An 11,673-nucleotide genomic window follows, 5' to 3' on the forward strand; every position below is an offset into this window, starting at 1 on the left:
TTGATACAAAGGCCCAATTAAGGACCTTTGAAGTGGGCGACCAGGTATTAGTCCATAAAAGAGCGGCCCTCAATCCTGGGAGTAACATCTGGGAAGGACCATTCCAAGTGACCGAAAAGTTAGGACCTGTGACTTATAGAGTCCAATGTGGCACAACGGCGGCCACTATAAGGACGTTACACGTAAATCACTTAAAAGTATGGAAAGACCGAACACTGATAGGGCAGAATAGAAAGGAAGGCACAGAAGTAGAAGACCTCTACCCCGAATGGCATAACGGAAATGGGGAAGAGCCGCTCCCCGCCATAAATGAGGATCTCTCAGAGACACAGGTTGAGGACATAAGGCAAATGCTAAGGGAAGTGCCGGGAGTCTTCTCAAAGAAACCAGGGTGTACCTCCCAAATTACACACGTTATTCCCACTCAAGAGGAACAAGTGGCATGCTCCGTATGGAGGCCCATTCCGAGGGGACGTTGGACCGATGTAGAAAAAGAAGTGAAGGATATGCTAGAACTAGGAGTAATTGAACCCTCCAGGAGTGCTTGGAGGAGCCCCATAGTGTTGGTGCCAAAACCTGATGGTAGCACTAGGTTTTGCATCGACTACCGAGAGCTTAACCGGGTGTCGAAATTCGACGCGTATCCCATGCCCCGCACTGACATTTTATTAGAGCAACTCGGACAGGCCCGGTTCATCTCAGCCCTAGACTTGACCAAGGGATATTGGCAGGTGCTAGTAGACCCCAAAGACAGAGAGAAAACAGCATTTGCAACTCCCTCCGGATTATATCAATTTATACGCATGCCCTTTGGGCTACATGGGGCGGCAGCAACGTTCCAACGGTTGGTTGACACGGTGTTAGTCCACTGTAAGGAATACGCCGCAGCCTACATAGATGACATCATTGTGTTTAGCGCAACCTGGGACGACCACGTGAATCACCTACGCACAGCCTTAAACGCTCTGAAGGAAGCAGGCCTCACGGCAAATCCAAAAAAGAGTGTGTTAGGCTATCCAAGAAGTAAAATACTTAGGGTTTGTAGTAGGAAAGGGCAAGGTGCGACCACAACCGGTGAAGGTAGGGCAGATCCGGGACTTCCCACAACCAAAGTCCAAAAAGCAATTGCGAAGGTTCCTGGGGTTGTTAGGATACTACAGTCGTTTCATTCCGGCTTTTGCCACTCGTGCCACTCCTTTGACGGACTTACTAAAGAAAACACGTCCTAATGCCATTGCGTGGGACGGACCATCCCAACAAGCTTTTCAAGACTTACAACAGGCCCTCCAAGGAGAGGTAGTCCTCCATAATCCGGACTACAACAGGCCCTTCATAGTGCAAACCGATGCATCGGCCACCGGAATTGGGGCAGTGCTAACGCAGGAAATCGAGGGGCACGAACGCCCCATACTATTCCTGAGCCGTAAGCTGTCCCCTACGGAACAACGGTATTCGACCATTGAGAGGGAGGCGCTAGCAGTAAAATGGGCTATCAGCACGCTGAAATACTACCTGAGCACCCAGCCGTTTGTAGTCATGACGGACCATGCCCCCTTACAATGGTTGTATAAAATGAAAGATGCTAACGCCCGCATACAGCGGTGGTACCTCTCCCTATTACCTTTCAGGTTCTCCGTCCAACATCGAGCAGGGAACAAACATCGCAACGCCGACTATCTCTCCCGGATGTACGAGGATTCCCCTGGAGCCCAGGACGAGCTGAGGGTGTGTGTGTGTCAGGAACCCCTCTCTCCATCACCCCAGGTGAAGGCAGGAGACAGCAAACACGGGCAAGGAAGGCCAGATACCGTAACCAAGGCAACAGGTCGAGCAAGGGTCGCCAAGAGGACACCCCGACCCCAGTACCAAGATAGCTGCGAGGAATCAGCAATCAACCCCCCGGACCGGATCGAGCAGCCGCTAGAAGGAGCTTCAGGGAGCAATGGCTTTAAGCGGGTGGGAAACAGGTGTATTATGAATAATAAAGTTGAAACAGGTGTTCCACATCGGTGAGGAAGCGATTGGGGGAGAAACCGTTAAGGGCGCAGTGATGGCAACACACGTGCCCGGGGTTTCTACTCAATAAAAGGAGGGGAGAAGCAGCCTACAGAACTCTCTCCTACTCCTGGCATTCTGAGATGTGAACCTGAAAGACAACTAATTGTTCTACTCCTTCGCACCCGCTCAAAGCGACGCCCTGACCTCGGCTAGAACCTCCGCCGTCACAATCTTGTCTCACTAACCTGTTAGTGTTCTTTGAGGGAGTGAACAAACATGTGGACAAGGGGGACTAAATAGATGTTGTTTACATTGACTTCCAGAAAGCTTTTGATAAAGTTCCTCATCAAAGGCTCCTAAGTAAGCTCAATAGTCATGGGATAAAAGGACAAGTCCTTTTATGGATCAAAAACTGGCTAATTAATAGGAAACAGAGAGTGAGTATAAATGGGAAATTTTGTCAGTGGAGGGTGGTAAGCAGTGGGGTACCACAGGGATCAGTACTCGGTCTGATGCTTTTTAACTTGTTTATTAATGGTTTGGAGTTAGAAGTAAGCAGTGAAGTGGCTAAATTTGCAGATGACACAAAGTTATTCAGGGTGGTGAGAACCAGGAAGGATTGTGAGGCACTCCAAAGGGATCTGTTGAGGATGGGCGAGTGTGCATCAACGTGGCAAATGGGGTTCAATGTAGCCAAGTGCAAAGTGATGCACATTGGAGCCAAAAACCCTAACTATAAATACACGTTGAAGGGGTCCAAACTGGCAGAGACTGACCAAGAGAGATCTTGGAGTCGTAGTAGATAAATCAGTGAAAATGTCAAGACAGTGTGTAATTGCAATAAAAAAGGCCAACGCTATGCTGAGGATTATTAGGAAGGAAATTGAAAACAAATCAGCCAGTATCATAATGCCCCTGTATAAAGCGATGGTGCAACCTCATTTGGAGTACTGTGTACAGTTCTGGTCACCACACCTTAAAAAGGATATTATAGCTTTGGAAAAAGTGCAGAAAAGGGCAACTAGAATGACAAAAGGGTTGGAACACTTTCCCTATGAAGAAAGGTTAAAACACTTGGGGCTCTTTAGCTTGGAGAAACGACGGATGAGGGGTGACATGATCAAGGTTTATAAGATTATGCATGGGCAGGGCTCTTTTTGTAGAAAAAGCCCAGCAGGAACTCATTAGCATAATAAGCCATACCCAACAGCAGAAACTCATTAATATATTAGGCCACACCCCTGATAGTACAGATATTTGCATATTAGGTCATACCCCCATGTTACCAGAAGTGTGGTCATCCAGCCACACCCACCTTTTGCTTCTTATTCTGTTTACCTTGTTTGTTGTCAAAACCCAGGGGTTTTTTTGTAGCAGGAACTCCTTTGCATGTTAGGCCACACACCCCTAATGTAGCCAATTCCAATGAGTTTCTGCTGTTGGGTGTGGCCTGTTATGCTAATGAACTCCTGCTGGGCGTGGCCAACTCAGGAGCCAGCCGGAACTCCATTCCTGTGCGTTCCTGCCCAAAAATAGCCCTGTGCATGGGATAGAGGAGGTAGAGAAAAAAGTATTTTTCTCCCTTTCTCATAATACAATAACTCATGGGCACGCAATGAAATTGCTGAACAGTCAGGTTAGAACAGATAAAAGGAAGTACTTTTTCACCCAAAGAGTGATTAACACATGGAATTCACTGCTACAGGAGGTGGTGGAAGCTACAAGTATGGACGGCTTCAAGAGGGAACTGGATAAACATATGGAGCAGAGGTCCATCAGTGGCTATTAGCCACAAGGTATAGATAGGAACTCTCAGTTTGGGGCAAGTGATGCTCTGTATTCTTGGTGCTTAGGGGGGCAACAGTGGGAGGGCTTCTAGTGTCCTGGCCCCACTGGTGGACCTCCTGATGGCACCTAGTATTTTTGGCCACTGTGTGACAGAGTGTTGGACTGGATGGGCCATTGGCTTCTCTTATGTTCTTATGACTTTTTCTGACATAACAATTTTCAAGGAAGGTCCACATACATGAAACAGAATCTCATGGAATTGTCCTAGAAAATGTGGCTGACTGGTTCTCATATATCATTTTTCGTTGGTGTTCTTCAAGATTGTTGACATGCCCCAATGTGGTTCTTAGCTTCCCCCACCTATATGGATGCATGTAACAACTTTACAAAGTGAAGGCGAAAATGTATGTGGAAGAGAATATTTTTGCAGTATGTCAAAGAATCAAATCAATTGAAGTGATACTTTAGAACTTGCATATGCGCACACAGACAATAGCAGAAAAGGTTTGATTGTTGGAAGTAAATCTGTAGTGTGGTATTTTTTGACCCAAACTATTCGTCTGGTCTATCATGCAGAAATGCTGGAATTCCCTGGTAATGCTTTGTAACACCAAATTCCTCTCAAATTCTATAACAGAGAAAGAGCTGGTGTTAAAAAACACAAAATATAATTCAATGCATGGAGTACTGTCTTTACAATCATAGCTCTTGCTATGGTTCCACTTCCTCACCTAGAAAGCTGTAAACCCTAAATGTTACAGAGAAATGTCTGAAGCAATATTTTTAATCTATGTGTATTTGACTGGTTTTTCTCTCAGTTTCTAATCTTCCTCCATTAATAGATTTTTTAAAAAATAATCCTCTCACTTAGGACAACAAAGGATACACTACCTAAAATGATAATTCTGGGCACCCAACCAAACTCTTGTAAACATTGATTTCAATACAAGAATTGAAGTAAACTCAATCATGTGATTTCCACTTTATTAATGGAAGAGATTATCTAACTGTACATTTGGACATTAGATACATAGTCTTCAATACTCTTTATTGCTTCTGCACTGATTTTATTCTTGGTAGTAAACAATATCTTGACCTTCTGCGTCTTTTCCTTCCAAAATGAGCTGAACAGAATGATATAAAGAATATATTGCTTTTATACCGTGCAGATGAAAATTCTAAAAAGGATCAGAGCAGAACATTTTCCCCTCCAAATATTAAACTATTACACTTACGGTGCGTTCAGACGGGGGCTTTGCAACGGTATAGGTGCTAGTTCCAACCGGTGCACTTACCGGCATTCACACGGCGAACATCTGCCTCCTGTCCCTAACCGTTGTAAAGGCCTTTAAACTGTTGTACTCTGCCACTAGATCCTCAAGTGGTGGTATCCTGAGTACAACGGTTGCAATTGTTGTACTCCTCTGTCTGATCGCTCTCCACTGGTGTCTAGCCACTTCCGTTCGGAAGCCTGAGGCTTCCGATTTTCCCCCGCCATTTTTTTTAACTGAGCGATGTGCGCTTGGGCGAAGCTTCACCCTGAGCATTTGTTTTTGTTGTTTTTTTTTTTTAAAAAAGCCCTTAGTGTAGCGTTTTGGAGGAGTCCGGGACTTCAAGGAGGCCAGTTTGGTCTTTAAACTTTAAAGGTAAATGTAACATGGGGTGTTTTGAGCATGCGCAAAGATCGCCATTCTGTGAATGGCTGCCTATGCGCATGCTCAAACTGAGTTAAAAAAAAAGCCGACGCCCGCAGCGTGTGAGCGGGTATACAGCGATGGGATCCGCAAACTGGAGGTAAGTGTGATCGCATTTCAGCCGGCATAAACTGCACCGGTTCCAACCGGTACAATGTATGCCGGCTGAAACGCCGCGTCTGAACGCACCCTTACTATTGCCAAGACTATGAGCAACAGTGTGGAGCTATAAAGAGAATATTGTGAAGATAAGCAGAAGGGATCATTTGAATCTTCCCTGCAATTAAAAGGCACAGTTCAATTATCAAAATGGGGCTCATCTGCATGGAGCAGATTGTTCTCATCAGTATAATAATGTAGTGTGTAAATTAAGATACTCCCTTATGTGTATGACTAATGATTACTGGGACAGACCTCCACTCATTGAGATGAGTTCACAAGAAACTAGAGCACACCAAGAAGTAGTACAATGTAAATTAGTGCATCACAGGATGTCTACAAATAATAATTAGGTTGCATTACAGCCGTCTGGCATGTCAGAACTACCATTTTAGCTCAATAAATATATCCTAGGATTAGGAGTATAAAACAGCACTTAATTTCTAGGACATTTCCTGCAAGCAGCATCCAAACAAGAAAAAAGTACTCAAAACTGATCAATCTGAGCACATCTACAACAGCAACTACTATGTACAGCTCCGTAATATGATCCCACAGATTAGCTATGAGGAACTGTGGTGGGGGACTAAATCTAGCACTTCATTATTCCTCCTGAATGGTGCACAGTAAAAGCTAAAGGCTCAGGTTTAAGTTTAACTAGATAACGCAGCCATCATGGGAAGATTTCTGTTTTTATGTGATGTATTTGTTTGTTTATACTAATTACCTCATTCATTTGGCATGTTGAGTTTATTCATTTAAAATATTTCTATGACATCTCTTCAGCATTCTGCTTGAAGTGGCTTACAATTAAAATAGTGTAACATAAAACAACAAGCTATTACAAGCAAGCCATTGGACATGAACAGCATAAAAACTATCCATAGAACAGATCTGGTAAAAGCTGGTGAAATAAAATACCGAATTAAAATCCTGTATAAAAGAATATGTTTTGGCCTGGCATGTAGAAGACTGTAAAACAGGTGCCAGGGGAACCTCAAGGGGAAGGGTGTTTCAGCTGGTAGTCTGCCACTTCATCAGAAATATATCTTAAAAATTCCATGATAATTTCATGTAATCTTTTTGACCTGCTGCAGCAAGAAGACAGGTTGTAATATATTCCCAGGGAAGAAGGCTTTGGGTATTGGCAGGCAAATATTTTTTATTCTAAAGCATCTGAAGGAATAGAAACTATCTACCAATGTTTTTATTACAGCCTTCTAAGTAGAGTTACAGACTTCTGAGATCATAAGACTCTGCTTAGTTTGGTACTTTAGGTCTATGAGTTTGATACTTTAAGTCTATGGTTCTCCTTTCAAAGCAGTGGCTTCTACAACTTCCTTTAGGGACCTTGCAATGACTTATGGGATATGAAACTGCTAGAGTTCTGAGACAGAAAACATATCACACCATGGAACGTAGTTTAATATTTGCAATGATCAACACTTGTGAGATGTATTCATGCCACACATCACAATACCAGAGTGAGCCAGGTTCAAATCCTCACCCTTGCAATTCTCACAAACCTTAGAGGGTGATCTTGGGCCACTAATTCTCAGCCTAAACCACTCATAGGGTTATTGTGAGATGAAGAGTGATCATGTGCACTGTCCTGAGCTACTTGGAGAAAGTGTGGTATATGTAAAAACATTAGTTTACAGTCATTTCACACACAGTATACATGCAGATGTACACAATTCCCCCATCGATTTATGAAAACATGGAGCTTCTATACATACATCACCCCAGCTGAACTGGAGTGATTACGTTCACAAAGAAGTTATTAGAAGAACCAATTCTGGACAAGATATTGTCTTCCATGAAACATATAAAACTAATTATACTTCATCTGATAAACAATCAAACTTAGTATTTACTGAGAGAAATGTAGCTCAAATTAAATATTTACATTTATTTTTTGACATTTCAAGGCAAGTTTCATATTCTTTGGTAGCCACGTATTATTTTGTTTTGCTTAGGGACTCACAAGTTTTTAGGAACATACCGTATATTTCTTAGAAATTGAACTAGACTGCAGAAGCTTAAGCAGAAGTAGAATTTGGTTTATCACATATAGGGTGAATTTGACCAACAGCATTCTGAAGGCATCACTTTAATCCAAAATAATTGGATCATGGCTTTAAAGTATTTTAACACATACACCAGAGTTGCTGTAACAGAAACTTAATTTGCATAGTTAGTTAGTTAGTGAAAGGGATCATGCCACTGTACCACCTAATTAGCTCAAGTATTAATATGAGGTATACGTATAGTATAATGTCAACCCTGGTATGTTATAGTCTCTTGATTAATTTCTCTCAATTCTTATCACTTACAGGCATATTTACTGCTAGGCTGTAATTAAGATGGGTTTATAGACATTAATTCTTTTAAAAAAACTTAAAAAGAAAAAGAGGGGAAAGGCTCAAGAACATTCCGAAGGGACCTACTTTCGGGATTACTTGTACTGTGCACACTGACAACTGGAACATCAGGTCCTATAAGAGGAAGAAAGCACAATAGTTATTAAAGATAAAATTTATTGATACAGCTTATTCAGTACTTCAGTAAAGAGCAAGAATCTTTGGATGTGCATTAACAGCTCTGCCCTCAATTCTCAAAACAATTAACAGATGTGCCTTAATACTAAGCACATGAGTAGTCTCCATAATGCCGACACATCAATAGGATAGTCTCATGGGGAATGCTACAAGTCTGTGGCACTATTATTATTATCTCAATTTTACAGTTGAGAAATTGACACACAGAGCGATTAATAGTCTGATTATAAAAAAGTACAGAGCACCTGCAGCTACTGTTAGATCAAAAGAGAATGGAGAGTACTCAGCACTTTTCAAAGTCATTTGGAAGATGTTTGAGGATTGTCAAAGACTGCACAAGAAATGTGACTTCCTCTACAATCCAAGGCCAGAGCCATTTACATGTAAATAACAGAACACTTAACTGGATATTCTTTGAAGTTTGTCCTGCAGCAGCTGCCAGCACTTAACAGGAAAGTTGGCCCTATGGACAGACAGCTGCAGCTGCTGCAGAGAAACACCAAAGAAAGTTTCAACTGAGTGTAGATATGACTGCATGGGATCATGGCCTAAAGCATCAAACAACCATCTTCCTTCTTTTTTACTTTATTCTTGTTGCCTTTGTCACAATGCAGTCTCAGGATACTTACTCTGAAAGTCTTGACTTACTCTGGAGTAAAATTACTGTAGAAAATTATACTTCTGGGGGAAAAGGTTTGCCACTGCATTGGACAGCCAGTTTATATGAATGAATCATGGGAAAAGATTAATGTGAGCCAAGCCGGGGGAAATTCAACCAGAGGTATCAGTACAAGCCAGCTTACACTAACCTTACCTCCTGTGGTTGTATACCCACTTTTAGGTAGTTTGTTAAGAATTTCAGTCAGAAGTGGCCTGAAGCATCTTCATATATATGTGTGCACCATCATAACACAAATTATACAGACAGGTTTTAGATACAGTATTGTTACTGCAAAGCCAGGGCAACAGAGTCAGTGTGGTAGATCCAACCGTTTCCCAAGTAGCGTTCCTCCGGCCTCCAGTTGGAGGAAAACTCCTTAGATGGGGTAAAGCTCAAACTGCCTACCACAAAGTTGTGATGTAACATCAAACCATGCATCCAACACACACACACACACAAACCCCTTCAACACCCACAAATTAAGGGAGGGAGGGAAGGCTGAGATAACTGACTGCGGACTCCACAGAGGGGCCTGGCTAACAGTGGTCCAGGTGGAGATGGAGCATCATCCTTCTGGTCTGCCCAGGCAGTCCTACCCCAAGCTTCCAGGTACCCCAAAGGTCATCTAGTCCAACCCCCTTTACAATGCAGGAAACTCACAGCTAGCTCCTCCATACTCCCCAGTGATGCCTGCTCTATGCCCTGAGAAATGCGAAAAACCTCCAGGATCCCTGGACCAATCTGGCCTGGAGGAAAATTCCTTCCTGACCCCAAAGTGGCAATCAGCATTACCCTGGGCATATAAGAAAGGGCCACAACAGCAGAGCACTGGCTCATCCCTTCCTGCCCTTCCTCATGATCCGCCTAAATTAATAGAATCATCCTTACTGTCAGGTGGCCATCTAGACTCTGTGTAAATCCCCCCCAAAAGAAGAGCCCACCACCTCCCAAAGAAGCCTGTTCCACTGGGGAACTACTCTAACTGTCAGGGAATTCTTCCTAATGTTTAGCCCAAAATTCTTTTGATTTAATTTCAACCTGTTTGTTCTGGTCTGATCTTCTGGGATAACAAAATACACCTCTGCTCCATCCTCTATATAGCAGCTCTTCAAATACTTGAAAATAGATATCATATTACCTCTCAATTCTCTCCCGGCTAAACATACCCATCTGCTTCAGCCTTTCCTCATAGGACGGTCTCCAGACCCCTCAACATCTTTGCTGCCCTCCTCTGGACACGTTCCAGCTTATCAATATCCTTCTTAAACTGTGGTGCCCAAAACTGACTACAGTTCTCTAAACAGAGCAGACTAAAGTGACACTATCACTTTGTGTGATCTGGACTCTATACTTCTGTGGATACAGCTAAAAATTGCATTTGTCGTTTCAGCTACCACATCACACTGCTGACTCATGTTCAGTTCATGATCTATTAGGACCCCTAGATCCTTTACACATGTGCTACTATCAAGATAAGGCTTCTGCAGCATCCTGCCCTCCATGCCACCCAGGTAAATTCTGGGAGCCTTGCTTCAAGAAACAAACAAACTTTGCACATTAAAGTGGTAGCATAGGAATAGGATTGAAGGGTTTTTTTAAAACCCACAAGAGATCCTAATCATGGGACTTTCAATTTTATTTTATTAATAAGAAAGCAGCATGACAGGTGCATGCATGAAAATGGATTGTGTGCGCGATTGAATTAGGCGTTCAGCTGCACTTTGGGTAAATGAATGAGTCGGCAAATTGCTGCATAATCTCAATCGGTGGGAGTTCAGGCATCTCTACTCTTTATGTAAGAATGTAAGAAGCACTATGACATAACGAATCACTAATGAACTGCTGTCTGTCTGTCTGTATCAAAATAGCATTCTGTATGGTTTATTAGGGAACTTTCCTTTCTATTGTTGTACAACACTTGGAACAGAATAGTGTCTTACACAATTGAAATTGTGCTGTTTAAAAAGATCTGAACACTTTCAATGTTAAATTGAGGATTCTGACTTACCTTTACATTGCAGAATGAAATACTTGTTTGTAGGGCTAAACTTTGCATTGAAATAGGTGCAGTTATCTTTCATAAAACTGCATGAAAGGCACTGACGATTCAGTAGTTCAAATGTTGACACACTGTAGTTGTGGAGGGGAAATTGAGCAAGTAACCATTAAGTTAATATGCTTTCAATAAATACATCATTATGCAGTTGGATCATGTGCATACTTTCCAGAACTGTTAAGAACAACATATCCTGTACCAGTGTCTGAAGTCAGTAAAGAATAAGGGTGTGCACACATACACAGAATTGAAGATTTTTCAGATTCAGATATATGGGACCCAACCCAAAATTTGGGATTCCTGAAAAACCCCAAATTCCAATACCAGTATGGTATTTGGATTCAGAGGGTTTTTTTTTCCAGAATCCCCCCCTCCTTTTGCTCCCAATGAGACCATTACAGTCAAAGGGAAATCTATCTGGGGGTATCCAGGGGTCGGGGGGGGGGCTGGTTTTTTTTAGGTAAAGGCACCAAATTTCCAGCATAGCTTCTTGTGCCTCTCCTGAAAAGACCTCTCAAGTTTCAAATATATTGGACCATGGGGTCTAATTCTATGGACCTCCAAAGAAGGTGCCCCCATACTCCATTGTTTCCAAATGGTGGGGAAACCACACATGCACAAAAACAAGGACTGATGTCAAAACAGAGAAATTTAAAAGTAGAAGTAGAAACTGAAGGGGGGGGGGTCTAAGCCCTGCAGAACAAGTGCATGTAGAGTGTCCAGCAGAACCAGGGGCACTGTGGCAATTCCAGCTAA

General features: G+C 42.6%; 1 protein-coding gene across 1 annotated transcript in view; it reads right to left on the bottom strand.

Moving 5' to 3' along the window:
- DPP10 (dipeptidyl-peptidase 10 (inactive)) overlaps nucleotides 1–11,673 on the bottom strand; it is a 240,468-nt gene that overhangs the window by 50,778 nt on the left and 178,017 nt on the right. The window contains exons 14-15 of the mRNA XM_015423766.1: nucleotides 10,870–10,991; nucleotides 8,090–8,137 (exon numbers count right to left, since the gene is read on the bottom strand). Coding sequence (XP_015279252.1) covers nucleotides 8,090–8,137; nucleotides 10,870–10,991 — 170 coding nt within the window. The remainder of the gene's footprint in view (nucleotides 1–8,089; nucleotides 8,138–10,869; nucleotides 10,992–11,673) is intronic.

The sequence above is a fragment of the Gekko japonicus genome, unplaced genomic scaffold, assembly GCF_001447785.1.
Source record: "Gekko japonicus isolate JY-2015 unplaced genomic scaffold, Gekko_japonicus_V1.1 scaffold2080, whole genome shotgun sequence".
Lineage (NCBI taxonomy): Eukaryota > Metazoa > Chordata > Lepidosauria > Squamata > Gekkonidae > Gekko > Gekko japonicus.